General features: G+C 35.5%; 2 protein-coding genes across 3 annotated transcripts in view; one reads left to right on the forward strand and one right to left on the reverse strand.

Annotated features, from left to right (window-relative positions):
- Positions 1 to 13,735, forward strand: part of LOC106877344 (uncharacterized) — a 37,503-nt gene extending 23,768 nt beyond the window's left edge. For both annotated transcript variants that reach the window (XM_014926224.2, XM_014926225.2), the window contains exons 4-11: positions 209 to 492; positions 1,853 to 2,002; positions 3,399 to 3,736; positions 4,346 to 4,616; positions 5,205 to 5,390; positions 6,736 to 7,406; positions 10,973 to 11,213; positions 11,605 to 13,735. In XM_014926224.2, the coding sequence (XP_014781710.1) occupies positions 209 to 492; positions 1,853 to 2,002; positions 3,399 to 3,736; positions 4,346 to 4,616; positions 5,205 to 5,390; positions 6,736 to 7,406; positions 10,973 to 11,213; positions 11,605 to 11,976 (2,513 nt within the window). In that variant the 3' untranslated portion in view covers positions 11,977 to 13,735. The remainder of the gene's footprint in view (positions 1 to 208; positions 493 to 1,852; positions 2,003 to 3,398; positions 3,737 to 4,345; positions 4,617 to 5,204; positions 5,391 to 6,735; positions 7,407 to 10,972; positions 11,214 to 11,604) is intronic.
- Positions 13,736 to 17,162: 3,427 nt separating this feature from the next.
- Positions 17,163 to 22,290, reverse strand: part of LOC106877343 (collagen alpha-6(VI) chain) — an 18,940-nt gene continuing 13,812 nt past the window's right edge. The window contains exons 5-7 of the mRNA XM_052970318.1: positions 20,486 to 21,055; positions 18,571 to 19,137; positions 17,163 to 17,918 (exon numbers count right to left, since the gene is read on the reverse strand). Of these exons, the coding sequence (XP_052826278.1) occupies positions 17,335 to 17,918; positions 18,571 to 19,137; positions 20,486 to 21,055 (1,721 nt within the window). The 3' untranslated portion in view covers positions 17,163 to 17,334. The remainder of the gene's footprint in view (positions 17,919 to 18,570; positions 19,138 to 20,485; positions 21,056 to 22,290) is intronic.

A 22,290-nucleotide genomic window follows, 5' to 3' on the forward strand; every position in this document is an offset into this window, starting at 1 on the left:
GAGAGAGAGAGAGAGAGAGAGAGAGAGAGAGAGGGAGAGAGAGAGAGAGAGAAAGAGTGAGAGACATTATACACTTGCACGCGCGCGCGCACAGGCACAGGCACACACACACACACACACACACACACACACGTTCACACACATACATAAATATATGCATGGCTTTTTATTGTTCATTTTTTTACATGCTTCTCTTTGCTTCTGACAGGTGAAACTGGAGCTGGTAAAAGTACCCTGTTAAATGTTATATTAAGAGATTCGGTGTTACCCCATCATGCAATTAGTTGCACATCCACTATCTGTATGATCAAGTACGGAGAAAAAAGACATATGAAAGTCAGATATAATAATGGTCAAGTGAAAGAATTTGATATTGAAGACAACGAAGAATCACGAACAAAAATAGAGGACGCTTTGTTTCAACGAGCCGACCGTGAAAAAGGTTCTGATATCAGATCTGTTGAATTACAACTTCCCAGTCAAATTTTAAATGTAAGATATTTTCTCTTCAATTTACACATTAGCATAATTTGATTTGCATTTTGTGTCATAATGGTACGTTCCCTATTTTAATAGAAAACTAAATTGGGCGCATTGGATGAAAGTTATTGAAAAATATTAGAAAAAATTGTGATAGCTCTTGATGGAGGTGTGTGATTTTATACTAGATGCTGTCTATAATATAAATCATCTGAAGATGTAGATTTATTCAAATTTTAGAACGGCATATATTTAAACTTTATTTGGAGTTTGGAGATTGTCGACTGCTGCTAAAATCTGATGTTTTGTGAATATAACAATCTTATAGAACAGGTTTCTCGCGAATGAATAATGACCTAGAATTTTTCACTTTCAAAGCTGTTAATGAGTTTAGAGTATGCTGTTCTTTTTCCTAAGACTAAGTTGCGTTTGAGTTTTGATGTTACTAAACATCCAAATTGTCAAATATCTACTGAAATATCTAGTGATATCCAGATTGTCAAATATCTACTCAAAGTTCTTGTGAAGGCTGTCAATGTTGGAATAAAGTGGAGAGGTGCAAATATTATCAATGGGTAATACTTTTATTTGAAATTGAATGCGGACTAGAATCTTATGTCATCTGAACTGGATCAAATTAAGAAAACTTTAAGATCAACAAAGAAGAGAAAAAGGATATAAATGAGGTTCATGAAGAACGAAGAACAAAAGTTTTGTGCGAGTATAGTTGTAGCTTTAGAACAATTTCATTAATCCAAACCCTATTCTTTATGTGAAAAATACTTGATGAGAACGTTTGCATAATGGCAGTATCAAAAAATTAGTTTTTGTATTTAGTTCAATAAAGAAACATTTGCTTCTCAGTACAAGGCATAGCAATTTTTAAAATGGTAAGGATTTATATAAACAATGTTATTAATTGTGTAATTGAAAACCAAGGAAATGCTAAGATGCTTTTCTGAAACAGATGGTGTATTTATTCTCTAAATTTATAAAAAAAATTAAATCTAAGTTATTTCACAAACACACTGGAAAGGTAAGTTTTCACAGATGTGCAATTGTGTATTGTTGTTTGACCGCTGGTCAACACTATTCTACCAAACCAATGTCAAGTGTATTTTTAATCGGGTGCGTATTTTAACGCATCCTTTTCTTTTAAAAAAATTGGCCGGGCGTAATATGAGGGAAGGTTTAGTTGATAATTGCAGCGGATCGAGTGGTGGTGTATAAGATCCCTCGTTGGTCTGTACAAATATAAGTACGAAGGAAATGTGCCTTGACTCAGGCATAAAATAAGGTAGCAGTTATTAATGTTTTTATATGATTCGTGTGCATAAATTCTGATACACTTGTCACTTAACCTTTTTTTCAGTGTGGTTTGATTTTTGTTGATACTCCTGGAATTGGGGAAAACGATGCAATGGAAGAAATTCTTACGAATTTTATACGAGAGCATCAGATTCAAGGGTTTATATATGTCGTAAAAGTCGATGGAGCAGCCGGTGGAATCCAAGAAGACAGGGTAAGAAAGGTTTACTAAATTATGGAGACTCATTACAACAGTGAGAAAACCTGTGGTTATACTTGTGCCGGGTCAAAAGTCTGCTGGATTTTATATACCGAAGTGTTAGTGATCCTGAGTAATCTAAAAGGAAAAAAAAACAAACAAACTATATATAATCGATAGCTTTGATATTTTTCAGTTATCTATACTAATTTCTTTTTTAAACACAGTCGGATTCTGTAGTATTACATTATAATTTAATGCAGTATTGTTCTGGTTAAATACTAACGCAGCTCTCGTAACGACGTTGGTCATTTTGATAATATAAAGCAGTGAGTTACTTTATAAGAATAATGTGGCGGGCTGTCCATCAGTCGGATACGACTTATTCGATGCTTTGTATATCTTTGGGTTTCGAATATGAAATTTTATTATTTTTTTTTTTTTGCTTTTTACTTGTTTGAGTCATTAAATTACGGCCATGTTTGAGCACTCTCTCGAAGGGTTTAGTCGAATAAATCGACTCCAGTGCTTATGTTTGAAACTCATTCTGTCCGTATTATTTTGCTGAACCGCTAATTTACGGAGACGCAAACAAACTAAGACCGGTTGCCAAGCGGTGTTAAGGACAAACACAAACACAGACACACATGCACACACACATACATACACAGCGGGTTTCTTTCAATTTTCATCTACCATTCGCAAATCTTTAGTCAGCTGAGAGCTATAACAGAAGACAGTTGCCCAAGGAACCATGCAGCGGGACTGAACACGAAAACATGTACTTCACAAATTGTATCGAAATATCTCCTAATGGCAATTTATATAAATTGAATATTGTAGTCTTGTTGTTGTTGTTGTTGTTGTTGTTGTTGTTGTTGTTGTTGTTGTTGTTGTTGTTGTTGTTGTTGTTGTTGTTGTTGTTGTTGTTGTTGTTGTTGTTGTTGTTGTTGTTGTTGTTGTTGTTGTTCTTCTTCTTCTTCTTCTTCTTCTTCTTCTTCTTCTTCTTCTTCTTCTTCTTCTTCTTCTTCTTCTTTCAGTTACTACATATTGAAGACTTGTCCTATAATTTATTGACATTGCTGAAGCTATTTAGAAAATATCATACTTCCCATTTACTATCACCTAAATGTAGGGCCTTTGTACTAAGTTAAAAACATCATATTTTTCTACTGCTACCTTAAGGCAAACATTTAGAACTCGTGGCAGTTTTTATAGTATTAAGCACAAGAAAGACATTTTTCTTTTGAAATGTTGTTCGTTGTATCAGGCAGATAGATAAATCTTTTAAAGTTAGCTTATGATTATAGTTTCAGGTCACTAACCTTTTCAATAATTCTTCATTATAAGATATTTTTTAAACTATTAAATTAAATATATATTTTATTGTCGTATTCTTTTCTTCAAACAGATTTTGAAACTAATGAAAATTGTAATTGAGAAACAGAATTACTCAAAATCAAACCATACAGAAACGTGTTTGTACGACACGGCAACAACATTGTTTGTCTTTAATCGCTGGGACTTAGTGTCTGATGAAGACAAGATACATGTGCGGGATTACGTTGAAAAACGACTGAAGAAATGCTCTCCAAACATAGATGACAATGAAATTATGTTCATGTCAGCGACATCTGTGATGCGGCAGTTAGAAAACGGCTTTGTTACTACACCTTACACAGAACTTATTAAAGGGATCAGGCAAATGATGGAGAAAACCGCATTCATTATTTTAAAACGATTCTACAGGTAGACTATAATTCTTATTCCAATTTAAAATTATATTTTGATATAACTTGACACCAACATTATTCAAAATAATATGGATTAACTTAACTATTTTAAAGATGCTTGTCATTAAACGAGTGTTAGAATAATGGATGTTAAATTCCCTGTAGCAAAACAGCAGTATCTATTTTATAACTTTTATTCAATTATATATACGAGTTTAAATATACAATACTTGGAAACTTTTAAAAGGGTCACGCACAGTACCCTTCCATTTCTTACTAAGCCAAAAAGCTAAAGAAGATAAAAAATAAATAAAATATAATTGATTGTAGCTGCAATGACGCACCTATTGGTATTGATTGTTCCTGTTTTCGGATGCATGATAAGCAACTTTCCACCTATTATCTAACTTTTCACAAAACAGGTCACTCATTCTTGGACAAAGAATACGCAAGGAAAAGAAATATAAAATTAATATTCAAATAATTCACTTCATTTCCGTTATCGTTATTTTACGTAAAAAGTATTTTACGGAAAAACATATTTAAATATAAAACGAATATTTCGTTGCTCTACATCTTTATCAAAGACAATATTTTCACTCTACGACTTTTTTTTTTCAAACAGGTGGCTAAATTACATGGTTTCTAGGAGTCTGCATCATTACAAGACGTTATTCAGTGGAGCTGACTTCTCTGAATATCAGCTGAAACAAAAGTTTCGGGAAACTGAGAGGAAATTGAATATTTTAGAGGCAAATTCTAAAGAGATCTTTCAGGAATTACGTAAGAATATCGATGATAAAGAGGCAGAGTTGAACGAGAATTTATCAGAATACCTTCAGTCCGAAATGATATGGGCTGAAATAACTAATTTGACTGAATCAGAAATGGAATTCGTAAGCAATTTTGTCTCTTATTCTTAATTCTTAATGTTTTCTTAAGCTTACACAAGAAATGATCACGTTTTTTATCTTTAAATGATGAGTAACAAGTTCTCAAGATTCTATCACTCATTTGAAATGTAAAGTTTTACAACATATGTATACGTGCACACACACACACACGCACACACAAACACGCACGCACACGCGCGCACGCACACACACACACACACACACACACACACACACACACATCAACAGCATATAGTGCCAAGTCTGTGTGAAAGTATGTTTTGGTGAAAAGACGGAATTAGTAGAAACGATTCAAAATGCTTTGCCTCTAGTTGAGCTTTTGTATGTCTTGTATCGAAATCCTGCCGGAGGACAAGGGACAACGTTGCTCATTCTCCTAGGAGATGGTGAAAAAAAAAACGAAAAAGAAGGTTCACGTTAAATACTAGAGGAAATCCATGCACGAAAGTGTGGAAAGTATCATTAACATCACCAGCAGATGTATTCCTCCTCCTCCTCCTCCTCTATCCCCGTCTTTCATATTCTTCCTTTTCTTTTTCTTGTGTAAAACTAATTTCCTTCATATTTCAGGCAAGACAAATGCAGAACTTTGATTCGGTCGTATCCAACTTATACAACACAAAGATTATCGATGCTATCTCTGAATATACTCCAATAAATCAAGAAATTAATCAACTCAAGGACAAATTGATGCTGACAATCAAGAAGAAGACATTCCTTCTCCAAGAGGAACTAAGTATTATTGAACTGGAAATGGTAAGGATTCTCTCTATTTTGGCTTTCTATCTCGCGTATCTCTGTTCCAATTCTAAATTTTTTACTGTTAAAAATATGTTATTCAATAATGATACAACGCCGCTAAAACTCTAAGTTAAAAGGCCAAGTAGTCCAGAAACACTTGAAGCAATGCATCGGTTCCGAAGCGTTTGTCACTGTTCGATGCAATGCTGCCTTTTAACACCGCCGTCTTGTTTTTTTTCTTCCTCTCTTCCCCACCTGCACATTCTGTAGCACCATCTTTCGTCACCAGTGATGACCTTCGAAAATAGGTCCAGATCAACTTCCAACTGTTTCAGTTCATGACACGCATTCAGGCGTGACTGCTTTTGATCTTCCGTCAGCAAGTGAGTCACGAATTTTTGCTGCAACTCTTTTCATTCGGAATTCCTCGCTTAAAAATTCTTTGCCAGGAGCTCCACGAGACACCAGTGATATTAAGTTCGTCAATTGTTCGGTGATGGCTCTCCAAGATTAGTTCATGAATTTTCATGATGTTTTCATGCGTTCGGGAGGTCGACGGTCGCCCTGAATGAGGTTGGTCTTCAAGCGGCAATTGACCATTTCTAAAGCGGGAAAGCCACTCGCAAAGTTATGTTTTTCTCGTGGCAGCGTCCTTGTAAGCTGTTTGAAGCATGACAACTGTTTCGGCCTCCGTTTTCCTCTTTAACCTGGCTAAGGTGTGTGAGTGCAAGCGTGTGTGTATGTGAGGTTAATGCGTGCGCGTGTATGTGTGTGTATGGTGGTGGTGGGGGTAAGTGTATGTACGTCTATGTATGCATGGGAATACATACATGCATATACATATATATACACAGACATGTCCATACATATATAAAAGTTAAAGTTAAAATACAGTTGTTATTTTAAGACAAGTGTAAGAATAAGAACGGAACACCGACGATACACAGCTGCTGTTGATTGAGAACCCGTACGTATTGTGAGATATTCAGAGTCTCCGTATATCCGTGCATTTGGACATCTACACCTACGAAACTTTGTACAGCTGAGTCTAATGTAATATGTAACTGAGTCCAAATACTATTGAATGCATGTAACTCCTTGCGTACGTACAAACTACAACCTCCTTGATTATCATGTGTGGGTCTCAACGCCATTCTGTGCCCTCCAAAGTTCCTCTCCGGGGATCGGCTACCAAATGTTATTATACAGTATACAGTAGGACTTATGTATGTATTTATGTATGTATGTATGTATGTTTGTATGTATACATGCATCTGTGTGGTGTAGGTCTACGTTTGTTAATTGCTGAAATGTATATTTCTAGGATAACTTTTATTTTTGTTGTTGCTTTTGTTTTCAGGATTCCAAGGACATGGGGATACTAAATGTTAACAATCGACGTGGTAGCAACTTCAGTATTTGCAGTTGGCATCTTCCCATGGCGCCTCCTAAAATTCCTTCTACAGTATTGGGTAAATTGGCTTTGTCCGCGAAAAGACTGTTGACGAAGCATAACAGCAAAAATGCTTTACGGAAACAAGTTCAAAGAGGAAGCAAGGATGCATTGGATAGTTTTATACGGGAAAATAACTATATAGCTTGTCAGCTTGAACCGATACGAAATTATTTGGAAAAGGCTGAGGTGTGTATACCGAAGCTTATTGAAAGCAATAAAAGTTTCATCGCAGAATTAAAAGAGAATCATTTGAAACATAAACTAGAGAAAGAAAAGTACATAGAAGCACTGAATAAAATATTAGAACTTCAGGATGAAATTGCCCATTTTGGTTACCAGAATACTTTCAATCAAAAGAAAGCACTTGAAAAATTGATAAACATCCAAAGTTTAGCTCCGTCATTTACAAATTCTATTGGAGATTCTGGAATTGTTGTTGATACTAATCGGCGTGTGCCGCAGAGTTTGTTTGCAGAAATGATTCCGGCAGCTTTATGTGACACTGAAATTACAATCCGGAAATACTTTAGGCACCTTGAAATTCCGAGTCTCTATTCTGAAATAGAAAAACTTTCGTAAGTGAATTCAAACCTATTTTTCTCATGTAATAACCAAATAACCACTCTCTCTTTCTTCATACATATATATATGTAGAAGGTTGAAAAGGAACACATGAGTTGATATATATGGAAAAAAGTCAAGGTAGAAAATGTTAAAATAATTTTATAAAAAACATTTCAGTACCGGTTTCAGTCTTCTTCTTCTTCTTCTTCTTCTTCTTCTTCTTCTTCTTCTTCTTCTTCTTCTTCTTCTTCTTCTTCTTCTTCTTCTTCTTCTTCTTCTTCTTCTTCTTCTTCTTCTTCTTCTTCTTCTTCTTCTTCTTCTTCTTCTTCAACGACCTCGAACCCACAAGAGTAAACAAGAGAGACAGAAACAGGCAGAAACAAAGAAAATGCCACTTGTATTTGAAAACTATGCAAATATTCTTTTGAAAAAACTTTTCTTTTAATTTTTCCAAAATTTAATTGTATTCCATACTTACAGTTGAAAAAGTCTCAATGACTGAAAATAGTACTGAAATGTTTTTTATAAAATTATTTTAGCATTTTCTACCTTGACTTTTGCCATATATATATAACGTGTGTGTGTATGTGTATATATACACACAAATGCAAATATAAATAATTGTCTATATATCTTGTGTCTTGGGAAGGTCATTAAACCACTAACAAAAAACACACGCACTGGTTCAATATCACTTTTTTTTTTTAGTCAATCGTTTAACTAACTAACTAACTAACTAACTAACTAATTAGCTAACTAATATATCGCTAGTTTAATGTGTTGGTTAAACAATCAATCTGTTGTTTGCCAAAGTCCTTTCATCGCTAATCGCGACCTCATCAGTGACATGCCTCTTCTCTTCAACGTTTGTTTCGCGTGTGTCTGAGAATTAGTTTTATACCTGTGCATATGTATGTGGCTTAGTGGTTAGGGTTGTTGGACTCATGGTCGTAAGATTGTGGTTTCGATTCCCCGACCGGGTCATGCGGTGTGTTCTTGAGTAAAGCATTTCATTTCACGTTGCTCCGATTCACTCAGCTGGCAGACATAAGTAATCCTGCGATGGACTGGCGTCCAATCCAGTGGAGAATAGATCGACCCCAGTACGCAAGTGGTACTTAATTTATCGACCCCGAAAGGATGAAAAGCAAAGCTGACCTCAGCGGATATATATATATATATATATTTATATAAGGGCATTACTATACATGAATGCCTCACGCTAAGAGGGACTCTAAGGTCAAACTACCATAATAAACACATTTTTACCGAACGCGAGGAAATGCAACTCTCAAAGCTTGCCCCTTAAAAACAGACTAAACTATAGATCATGATTTCGAAGTTACTGCAGTATTATGCAACTTCTACTCGTCAGTATAGTATGGTCAAGACACATAATATATATATATATATATATACATATCCTGCTTTTATGTATGTGGCTGTGTAGTACACACGAATTCGTATCTAGAATCCTGCAAACGAAATACGAAAAAGAATTAAGTATAATATATATGTATAATCATTGCTGTGTGGTGAGGAGTTTGCTTCCCAACCACATACTTATGGGTTCAGTCCTAGGGCGTGACACCTTCGGCAAGTGTCTTCCTCTATAGCTCTGACCGACCAAAGCCTTGTGAGTGGATTTCGTAGAAGGCAACTGAAAGAAGCCCAACGTCTATCTATCTATCTATCTATCTATCTATCTATCTATCTATCTATCTATCTATCTTTGTGTGTATGTGTGTGTATGCGTGCGTGTGTTTTTGCGTCTGTATTTGTCTCCCTGCATCCATTGACAATCGGTGTTTGTGTGTTTAAGTCCCCTAAGCTAGCCATTCGACGAAAGAGACCGAAAGAATAAGTACCAGGTTTAAAAGCGAACAGGTATTAGGTTTGAACCATACTACTAAAGATTTTTCAAGGCGGTGCCCCAACATGGCCGCAGGCTAATGTCTGAAACAAGTAAACTATAAAAGATATATATATATATATATATATATATAGCTCTCTCTCTATATATATATATACATGCGCACGCACGCACACACGCGCGCGCGCATAAATACACACACGCACCATTAGTTCGACAATAGATAAGTACGGGTTTACTCGAATTTTTCATATCTAATCCAGAATTGTTGCATGCTTGCTGTTCTCGTTTGTAGTCTTTGTCTCTCTTCTGGGGATTTCATTTTAACATGGACCAAAGGGTCCCTTAATATTTTGATGATTTCGGTATCAAGAGATTCATCTCTGGAGACAGGGCTTTCTTTAACTCTTTTAACTCCTTTACTTGTTTCAGTCATTTGTATGTATGCATGTATGTATAAACAAAATTCAAAATTCGATAGGGTGTTTAATATATTACTAAAAACATAGCCATTGCGCTAAAACCACAAATTAGAATTAAAAAATTAAAATACACACGGCGGATGCAATAAATGTAGCAGAAACAGGCTTACCTTGCTCTCCCTACCTCTCTGTCTGTCTGTCTGTCTCTCATTTAAGATACAGGTTGACTTCTCTGCCTGTTTTTCAAATAGCGACCATAAACAACATTATGTGTCTGAAGGAAGAGAAACCGGATCTACTTCAGGGTGTAGTTTTATATTTGATACCTACGTGTATGATTTTTCATACAGAACGCGAAATCAATTGATTCCGAAATATACACATTCCTTACTTTTGTATTACATGCAAGGTAAGCCTATTTCTGTTAAACTTATTGCATCCGCCGTGTGTATTTTAATTGTGAGTAATTTGTGGTTTTAGAGCGATGGCTCTGTTTTTAGCAAGGGGTATGTTAAATACCCTTATTATTGATAATGGTAATAATACTTATTTAATTTTATATATATATATATATATATATATATATATGTATATGTGTGTACAAATATGTATATATGTGTCACAGCTGGAGAGAGAGAGAGAGAGAGAGAGAGAGAGAGAGAGAGAGAGAGAGAGAGAGAGAGAGAGAGAGAGAGAGAAGGAGAGAGAGAAGTGGAGAGAGATCAAGGGAAAGAGGTAGAATGAGAGAGAAAGTGAGAGACAGACAGACAGACAGAGAGAAACAAAGGCTGTGATAGAGGGAGAGCGAGAGAGACAGAGATAAAGAAAGGGTGAGATAGAGATAGAGATAGATAGATAGATAGATAGATAGATAGAGATTGAGAGAGAGAGAGAGAGAGAGAGAGAGAGAGAGAGAGAGAGAGAGAGAGGGAGGGAGAGGGGCTGCAGTGGGATTTGAACTCACAGCTCCGAAACCCACAACAAGTAAATAATATCTCAGCGCATTCTGTACGACGTCGTACCTACTGACCGTGAACGGTTTTACCTACTGACTGTGTACACATTCTATCGTGTACATGCATGTATACAGTATAGTTATTGAACACCAAAGCAGCTTATTATTATTATTATTATTATTATTATTATTATTATTATTATTATTATTATTATTATTATTATTATTATTATTATTATCATTATTATTATTATTATTAATATTATTATTATTATTATTATTATTATTATTATTATTATTATTATATATTTATTTTCTTATTTACAGATACCTGCACCACGAATCCCTTGCAAAAGTCATACAAGCTATGAAAGGAGACGAACCAGTTCCAGTTATTTTGTTTGATGAACGTTTATTCCCGCTCAGATGGCGAACTAACAATATTACTCAACGAAAGCGGATACCTGTTGAGTCTTACAGTGTCTTCATCAGAAATATAGCTTCCGGGCTAGTTTACATTCACTCCCACGGGCTCGTCCATCCTGAAGTATCTTTGGACAGTGTCATGGTGAGTGTTAAGACCTCTATGTAATATTCCCTTACTTCTTTCACCGTATTTTGCTGGTTATCTGATGCCGACCAAAGCCTTATGAGTGGATTTGGTAGACAGAAACTGAAAGAAGCCCATCATATATATATATATATATATAATTTAGAGAATAGATTATTTTAATGATTATTACTTTGTATTTTATCATAGTTCTTTTTAGTGTATTTACTTATTAAATTATTCTATATGTGACTGGATTTTCATGGATAAGTTCATGAACTGTCTGTTTGTTTCTCTGATTTAAGTATTTGATTAGTTATTGTTAAGAAATGTAATGTGGGAATCGTGAAATATAAGTTGTTTTAATAGAAACAAACCCATTTATTATATATTTTCATTCTGTTTATAGGTTAATTGGCACCAACAAGTGAAACTTACCGGAATGGCATTACCACGTAAACTGACAATTGTAGATTCGGACCAACCGATTCAGGATATGGTGTATCTCGCACCAGAAGTTCTAAGAGGTGGAATATACGAATCACCAGCAGATGTGTTCGGTTTTGGTCTCTTGATTTGTGAATTGTACATAAAAAAGAGGGCATTTGGAGACAAAACTAGATTATCCATTTCCAGGTTTCTTAACGAGGTTGATGCTACTAATGTGGAATATTTTGAACTCATTCCTGATAACTTAAAGGGGATAGTGCCAAAAATGCTCTCAAGTTCACCGTCTGAAAGACTCACATCTAGTAATATTTGGAGAACTCTTGAAATCTAATCTGTTCTTGGCTACTATCATTACAAAATTACAGCACATTTATGTACACAGACGCGTATTTAATGTACATAGACATTTCAAAAGTAAATAGACACAATCAATTTTGAAAGATTTATTTCTAAAAACAAAATAGTGTCGTTTGATGCATTGAAATACTTAATCAAGTATTTATTAGACATGTTTTGTGCAGTTTTTAAATAATTTACGAATCGTACTTATGAACAGCGTCTGCACAGATAAAACGGTATATTGAGGGTCGTCTATTTACTTTTGAGATGTCTGTACACACACACACACATATATATATATATATATGCATGTGTGTGCATGCATAAACGAAAAATAGCATATACATACATAGACACACTGACGTAGTATACAGATATATTTGTGTGTGTTATCTAATGAAAACAGAATTGTGTAAAACAGAGAAATATCTCGAGAAGTTGACAATCATTATGTATATATATATATATATATATATATATAATCGTGCGTGTGTTTGTGTGTGTGTATATGTGAATGTGTATGTTTATAGTGAATGTGATTGTCATACGATGATTCGAAGAAAGAAGCCACGTCATAAAAGAACAGAAGCGACCCTATTGTTAATTTTAAAAATATATAATTCCGAAACTTGTTCGGTTTATATGACGTTGGGTAGACTACATAATACCAGGAAAAGTATATATCTTTGTCGGACTGTCTTTTCATAATGTGGACTGTGTGTGTCATCTTTTATACCAGAAAATTTTCGGATAGCTATTTTCGGATGCATAGTTAAACAAGTGATCTGTAAGTGCCTTTAACGATTTAATGCACATAAACTTTGCTGCTGTTAAACTATATGAATAGTGATATTTGAAGTTACTTTTGTAACTTTTTAAACCCAAGATTGGCTATTTATTTATGCTGTAATTAATAAACTTGATTCGTTCATGCACAAAAATACAAAATACAGTCACACACACCCATATACATACACATATACACGCACACATACACACGCACACACACACACACACCAACCAAACCCAGGAATATTCCTACAATATTAACATTCTGCTCAATATATATATTTGTGTATGTGTGTGCGTGCGTGTATGTGTGTATGTGTGTACGTGTGTGTGTGTATGTGCGTGTGCGTGTGTGTGTAAGTGTGAGTGTGTATATATATATTTACTGTTTTAGTAGCTTATACTCGAGGGCCGTGACGATGGTAGGATGTATATATGTATATAATGAGGGCTTCAATTCAGGAAATTGAATTAGACAAAATATAGAGGTTTCAGTAATAATGGGCAGCGGACTGAATAGAGGAAAACAGGAAATCCTTGAGGCCATGCAATACGCTGTCAAAACATCTTGATTATCATTTCTAGTTCGCTTTCTTTTCTAATGGTCCATGTATTATAGATATTAACACTAACTTGTCTACACACTGTACATCCAGGTCATTTTAAATTACACAAAATAACATGCAATACTCTATAAGGTTTATGACCGCTTCATTAATAATCTGACTGGTTCAGCGCATCCGGCCTCAAACACGCCTTCCTTCCATACATCAACCCAAGTAACTTAACGCATTCAGAAAACTTGTAGTTAATCAACAACGGTTATAACATAGGTTTTCTTAATCTGTGTGTTTGAGGCTAATGATCAAAACAGTGAACAATAGTAATTTATAAAATAATTATTAAACATATATAATTTGTGATATTCTTTCTTTTGATAATAAAAATTCTACGGAAATGTCTTCCAGTATTCGTTTTTGTTTATATGTATCTATTGATTGTATTATCTGTTACATTTTTGTCTGCCTGCATTTCTACGTTTTTGTGCGTTTGCATATGACTAAATATATGTTTGTGATGTATGTGTATAGGCGTCTTTCCTTCGCAAAATGAATCACGAAGTTCATGTGGCTAATGTACTATCGACCCTTTTCCGTTTACAAAGTATAGCTTTGTATGTGTGTACATATGTAATACATGCACACATACATCAGACATACAAACACACAGAGAGAGAGAGAGAGAGAGAGAGAGAGAGAGAGAGAGAGAGAGAGAGAGAGACCGGCAGATAAACAGAGAGACAAACAGAAAGACAGACAGACAGGTTGCATTTTACTCATAATCTAGTTTCTTGCAGTCATTAACTTGTAGATATTCTGAATGCTGTGCACAGCTGTGTTACGAGACTGAGTGGACCTGTGAAGATCATTGGTTCCTATCTCAGTTTCTTAATTTCCAATATTGACTTCTTTGCCACTGCACACATATTGTATTGCTCAAGAAAGCAAAATGAGGTACATTTTTAAAGTCGTTATTCTAATGTAACTGTAGACAACATAAACAGACTTATACTATTGTGGTCTTTATAAAAGTTCTCATATCTTTACATGCTTTCATATATTTTTCTTTCAATGCAATATCATACGCAAAATATGCATCCTATAACAACCTGCCAGTGTCCATATGATACCGTGTCCTTCTCGATAAACTTATTTCAGTCCAAAATTTGTAACAAGACTTGAAAGAAGGTTGAGAAATGACACAATATTTTTAAACTCCAGTTTTAATAGAATAATACTATGCCATTATTTCATTAACATTCCTTCATACACAATAATCAGAACTTTTATGCACTGCCGTCGTTATGTTTACTAATTTTTCATATATGCTATAATTTTTTGACAATTTTTCCAAATGAAATTTCGAGCTACACCGTCAAAACATTCTTGAAGGTCATTGCTCATTGTTTCTTTACGTTTGGTTACACAAATAGGTCGAGCTTTCATAGAGGAGGAAAATAAATTCAAATATAATGGATTACTGATTATTTTACTTAGCCTGGAGGTTGAAAGACAAAATTGGTACAATATTAAATACTAATAGGCATTAGATTCTACACTCTGCTGTTTCCGTTATATCGATGCTTAAAAAATAGTAAGAAGAGTAGTAACTACTACTACTACTACTACTACTACTACTACTACTACTACTACTACTACTACCACCATCTTTTCATGCTGTACTGTAAACTGGGATGTGCTTGCATGTTTTTGAAGCATACTACAGCAGCTGTATAATAATACATACATACATACATACATACATAGATGCACACATGTATACATACATACATGCATACATACATACATAGATGCACACATGTATACATACATATTTAGGCTACTTGCTTGAACGCTTGACGAGATCCAAGTCATTGATGTGAAAACCTGAAGATAGTAACCGGCATACATAATTTCCACCTCAACAGTGACGTAGACCACCTCTACCTAAAGTGGAAACAAGGGGGGGAGCAGGGGCTTAACATCGATCCAGACTGCTTTTGAATGTCATATATCCCTTCAACAATATCTTTTAACCACCAAGTGTTGAAGTGCGTTCCTTGACCAAATTTGCACACACGAGGCAGATAACGTCATGAGACTTGGAAAGCAGCTCCTTGAGCAGCGTTCCTTGTCTGATAACCTTGAATACATGACTAAAGAGTCGCACGACTCTACCGCAACATATGAAAGAATGAGCGTATATCAGCGGAAGACCATGCTTGGATAAGTTAGCAGAAAGCTCAGAGATGATAGTAACATTGAGAATCGAAGCAGTCTATCATTAACCAAAAACCAGATTACTAACTCTCACTTTGAAGAGTATGCGTTCGCAATCCAGGAACAAGAAATATTAAACAAATACTTGATGTACGAAAGGGACAGAAAGGTAGGGGAAATACCAAAATGTGATAACCGATGCAAACTTTGTGGAGTTAACACCGAGGATATCACTCACATTATAAGCAGTTCTCCAAAAATGTCATAGCGGCATTATCAATCGATGAAATACTGTATAATGAGATCCATCGGAAGGATAACACCGAGGCCAAAGAAATAAGAACACACAGTATAGTAGAGGCTATAGCTACTCACAATAAGAAGGAGTACTGGTGGAATGTCCCTGTGAATGCCTCAATGAAATATAAACATAATATACCTGACATAGTGATTTGAGACAGAGAAGTGAAATTGTGTATAGTAGTAGAAATTAGCTGCTCAGCAGATGTTAGCACAGAGCGAAAGATTAGCGAAAAAAAAATACCTATGCTGAACTATAGAGAAATCTATTGTCACTCTACCCAGATTACAAGTTCAGGTTTATACCTGTAATCATTGGGGCATTGTGATATGTAACACACTGCCTAAGTATCAATCTTGAGAAATTAGGCTTCTCAAAATCAGAAAGGAGAAAGCTGATTCGAAGACTACAGATCGAAACCATCACTGGAACTGTAAAAATTTGTTAAACTTTCCAAAAGTTTATCATCATTTAAGTATATATGAGCATGACTAGACTTGCAACCATAGGCATGGCAATACATAAATAAAACAAAGCATACAAACTTGCACACATACATACATACATGCAAAAATACCCTATCGATGTTGTTGAAATTCTCGTGAAGGAGGTTAGAAACCGGTTCTTTCTCTATTAGCAAGAAATCTTAAAATAAAACTAAATAATGACATACATGCATACATAGGGAGAATTCACAAAAAAAAAAAACAGTCGAAGACAGGTGGTGTAGAAAACAAATAGGTGTATTAGTATAACGCTCGGGAATTAAAAAAAAGTCTTTAACGTTTCGCGCCTACGCTCTTCCACAGAAAGGAACACAGAAAGAAATGCTGTGAATGAGGTTAACTCTAACGACACTCTGCACAGTATTCGACTGCAAAAGCCAATGCTATAATGGGAGTTACTGTATATCAGCAGATATATAAGAAATGTGTAACAAATACAGGAAAGATCAGCGTTGAAGTTGTTGATCTTTAATATAATTTATCATATAGTACTCACATATCATTGAATATTTCGCTTGCTGTTCGCGAGTAAACTTACAATACTAAAGAGCAGAATTGTTTTAATAAGATAACTCGAGCAAGTTTTTATGTTTACTTAAACTCAATAATATAACTATATCGAGCAAATAAAGTTTCTTTTGATTTTTCCTCCATGGCTATAACGTTTACTGACATTGAAAGCTAATTTGCGTTTAAGGAATCAATATCAAAGAAATGCATTTATCTGTAATTATTGGAAACATTAACTTCAATGAATTGGAATCAAAGGTTTAACGAGAGGAGCAATAAATGAAAACAAAGGTTTCTGTGTACATTGATATTTTATTCTTTCTTTTAGTTCATATTTTCAGTTTAATTTCTTTGAATCAACTTTAAAAAACTTGCATGTTTGTTTCTGGTTGACCACCAATAGAAAATATATTCTTTTTTTGAATATCGGTGGAAACCAAGTATAATGTACTAAATGAAGAAAATTATACCTGCTGCGATATTTCAACTTTGCAGACTTTTGAGAAAAGCTTCTTTTCTATAGTATGCAATGTATCATAGTTAGCTACTTCAAACATTCTTGAGCTGTCACCTGCAATGACTCTCAGTTCGTTCAAGTCGACTTGTTTACCTACACCAATAGTAAAAGCTATGATGTTATTTTGTGCTAGTTTCACAGCTTCTTTCAGAGTATCCTGGGGCGTTGTTGATTGGCCGTCGGTAATAACAATTATGATGTGTGGTACATCAGGTCTACCGCCATTAGACGGTAAGAAAGCTTGTGTTCGAATAAACCTCAGTGCTTTCGACGTATAAGTGTCACCATGAGATTGTTTAAGTCCTTTTAAGGCTGAAATCACAGCGGCTCGCGACGTTTTAGCATTTAGGTAAAAGTGGTTTATCACATTGGTACTGAAAGATACCATGCCAATCTGCGTGTTGTTACGTCCGACAACTGTGTCCTTGACAAAACTGATTATAAAGTCCATTTGCTTCTTGAAGTCTGCATCCCAAATGCTGGTAGATGCGTCTGCCACAAATATTATATCAGAAGGTACGACACCACAAACTGCAATGCACAAAAATAGGAAATATTGTTTTATGGAACAAAAACGCTTTAACACAAATAAATATATTTATATGAATCTTTTTATCGTTTTACTTCTTTCAGTCATTAGACTACGGCCATACTGGGGCACCACCTTGAAGAATCTTTAATCGAATAAATCGACTTCAGTACCTATTTTTTTTTAAAGCCCGTATTTATTTTATCGGTGCTTTTACCGAGCCATTAAGTTAAGGGGACCTAAACGAACCAACACCGGTTGTTAAGCGGTGGTGGTGGTGGTGGGAGGCAAGCACTGACGCAAAGACACACACACACACACACACAAATATATATATATATATATATATATATATATATATATATATATATATATATATATACACACACACAACTATAACGTCCCTACTAATCTTTATCTTTGTGGAAATACTAGAAAGTATTACAGTAAGCAAGAAAAATGTAATAGAGTCGCAGAAACAGTAGCTTGCGAAGCAAAATGTGTTGAAATACGTAAGTGCGATTAAATTCAATCCAAATCGACTTAACCTTTGAAACCTCTAAAGTTGATAAATTAAATCCTGATGCCGAGCACAACCGTATCCTGAATTTAGAAACAATTACACGGAGTAAGAATGCATAGATATAACCTTACCTCGTTTGCACACCTTTTGCTTCAATGTATTTCTGATTGTAGAGAGGGAATTGAAATCTTTCACTTTCAAAATGCTTTCTGGTTTCGATACCATCGCTCTCAACTCATCATCATCGACCCTGTTTCCCACAGCTACCGTATACACTCTAAGTGGATCATTATGGAGAAGTTTGGCTTCGTTTAGTGTTTTGCTCTTTCCGTTGGAACCACTGGCAGTTACAAGAATAATAATTTTAGGTATTCCCACTCTTCCACCATGGTCAGTTGTAAAAGATTCTGTTCGAATATGTTTTAGAGCTAGCCAAGTGTTGGTTGATCCACTGCGATAAGCAATGCTAGAGACAGCTTTCTGAATGTCTTGTTTTTGTGAAAACTTGTTCAGTTCAAACTCAGTTTTGACATTATCTGAGAAGGTGACCACACCGATTTGAATCTTGTCCGAACTAATGTCCATATCATTTACGAATGAACTGACGAAATCGAGCTCCTTCTTAAAGTCTGTTTGAGTTACACTTACAGAACTATCGAGAACAAATACAATATCAGCAGGGTTGTGGCAGAATATTTCTGAAAAAGATTTCATTTATATTAGATAGTAATAACAAGGTACATGAAAAACAAACAAACACAAAAACAAATCAATGTTAAGTAGTATTTTATACAGAAAAACAACAGCCAGTTAAGTCTATAAGAAATTGGCGTGGCCCTGAAATGGTAAGGTGTTACTGGTGCTGAGTTGTGCTTAATTAAATGAATAATTAACTTTCAATAACGCCATTCACTTTAGCTATCCAATATTTGTTATATGAAAGTACAAATTGAAATTTCAATAAGTATTTGCAAAGCTATATTAATATCTTAGCATTGGAAAGTCTGACTTATTGACTTTCCTACATTACAATTACTTAGTGATTTATAAACTGCTGTAAATTTCTCTACTATTTCTCGTCTACAATGTATGATACGACACAGAAACAGACAATACATAAAGAAATTTATAAAGAAATGTTCTAAGGGATTTTATTCAGTAAACTGTTTCTTTATTTATCGTTATCGCCAAGCCAACATGGCAGTCCAAAAAAAAAAAAAATAGGACGAATGCTGCCGTTTTTTTTTATTGCTATGTTGTCTTGGCGATAACTATTAATATCCAGTACCGCTGCCGTAGTCTCCTTTATAGAGACTTAGAAATGATAATATATCTACTGTTTCTTTATTACCAATCTTCTAGAGTCAATACTCCAGTATTTGATAACTGAGTACTGAATGAAATCCTCATAGGTCAGCTCAGTATAGTAGAAAATTCGTCGCAGGCCTGCAGAGTTCGTTTTCGATCTTGCACGAAATTTCAAGTCAAGATCTATACACAAACTATGCGGTGCTACTTTCGATTTTTGTTGTTGGCACTCCGTCGCTTACGACGTCGAGGGTTCCATTTGATCCGATCAACGGAACACCCTGTTCGTGAAATTAACGTGCAAGTGGCTGAGCACTCCAGACACGTGTACCCTTAACGTATTTCTCGGGGATATTCAGCGTGACACAGTGTGACAAGGCTGACCCTTTGAATTACAGGCACAACAGAAACAGGAAGTAAGAGTGAGAGAAAGTTGTGGTGAAAGAGTACAGCAGGGTTCGCCACCATCCCCTGCCGGAGCCTCGGGGAGCTTTAGGTGTTTTCGCTCAATAAACACTCACAACGCCCGGTCTGGGAATCGAAACCGCGATCTTATGACCGCGAGTCCGCTGTCCTAACCACTGGGCCATTGCGCCTCCACACTTTCGATTATATCACTATCATATCCACAACTATATTCTCCATCTTAATCAAATTCATCTCTGCGACCACCATCACCGCCACCACCACCATCATTATTTTCATCTTCAAGAAAGATATATGTAAGTAGAATACTACCTCCTTTTCTACAGAAATTTTGCTTTACTTTGTCTTCGATTGTAGCCAAGGAATTGAAGTCCGGCACTTTAAAAGCATTTTCCGATTTTGATGCTATTGCTCTCAACTCATCATCATCGACTCTGTTCCCCACAGCTACCGTAAAAATTCTAATTGGATCATTATGAAGAAGTTTGGCTTCGTTTAGTGTTTTGCTCTTTCCGTTGGAACCACCTGCAGTTACAAGAATAGCAATTTTAGGTATTCCCACTCTTCCACCATGGTCAGTTATAAAAGATTCTGTCCGAATATGTTTTAGAGCTAGCCAAGTGTTGGTTGATCGACTGCGGTGAGCAATATTAGAAACAGCATTCTGAATGTCTTGTTTATGTGAAAATTCTTTCAGTTCAAACTCAGTTTTGACATTATCTGAGAAGGTGACCACACCGATTCGAATTTTGTCCGCACCAATGTCCATATCATTTACGAATGAACTGACGAAATCGAGCTCCTTCTTAAAGTCTGTTTGGGTTACACTTCTGGAACTATCGAGAACAAATACAATATCAGCAGGGTCTTGACAGAGTATTTCTGAAAAAAAACCAAAAAATAGATTGGCTATGTATTAAATGGTGATAATAAGATACATGAAAAGCAAAACAAAAATATCAATGTTAAGCAGTATTTTGTATACAAAAACTACAGTCGGTGAATACTATAACAAATTAGCGTAGCACTGAAATGGTATGAAGTAAGGTGTCACAGGACGCTGAGTTGTAGTTTTAGTGAAGAAGTTAACTTTTGATAGAACCATCCATTTTAGTTCTCCAATATCTGCTATAAAAAGGTACAATTCACCGTTGTAAACACAACTTATCGAAGTTTTAATATGTATTTGTTAGCAAAGTTGTATCGATATCTTCTGGAAGCCTGTATTAAACTGGCTTTCTTGTCTTTCAGTTACTTAATCGTTGTGAACTGGTAGTAATTATCCTAACATATCTTTCGTCGCTCTTGAGTAATAGGATATAGAAACAGACGACGTGTGAGAAAATGTATGAAATTATACCCAATAAGCTTTTGCTTCACTTTCAGTTTTCCATACTCCAGACTCACTAAAAGCTGAATGAAATCCTTAGGTGCAGGTATGGCCGCGTGGCTAAGAAGATCGTTTTGCAACGACAAAGTTTCGAGTTCAGTCCCACTGCGCGGCCTCTTAAGCCAGTGTTTTCTGTTATAGTTTCAGGCCGACCAAAGTCTTGTGAGTGAATCTGGCAGACAAAAACTACGTGGAAGCCAGCCGTACGCGCGCGCACACACACACACACACACACAGAGTTACTGCCACACACACGTTACCATACACACACGCTATCACACACACAGGCATACCACCGTACACCCACCCACACATATACACAGATACCAACTATTCTTCACACTCACCTGTCACAGGAAGTATTTTTTCTTTGTCCGTCTACTCCCGGTCATTCAAAAATGTAGCTACACGTGGACTGTTGGCGCTTTTTTCCTCCATCTTCCTTTTCTTTTGGACTTTCCTATGTCTCCTGTTTCCGAAGAAGAGATTTTGTTCGAAACGTAAAACAACCACTCTTTCTTTCCTTCTCTGAGCGTCTTAGTAATACTTTGCATGTACCACGTCCTCTCGTTGCTGTTTTCCCTTTCCTTTCTTTCTCCGTTTTTTTTAAAATTAACTATATATATATATATATATCTATATATAAAGTAACGGCTATTTGTCAACATAATGTACCAATGTTATTGTTGTTTAGCCTCAGGAAACATCGTTTCCAGCTGGCTGTACG

This window comes from Octopus bimaculoides, chromosome 9 (assembly GCF_001194135.2).
Source record: "Octopus bimaculoides isolate UCB-OBI-ISO-001 chromosome 9, ASM119413v2, whole genome shotgun sequence".
NCBI classification, from domain to species: Eukaryota; Metazoa; Mollusca; class Cephalopoda; order Octopoda; family Octopodidae; genus Octopus; species Octopus bimaculoides.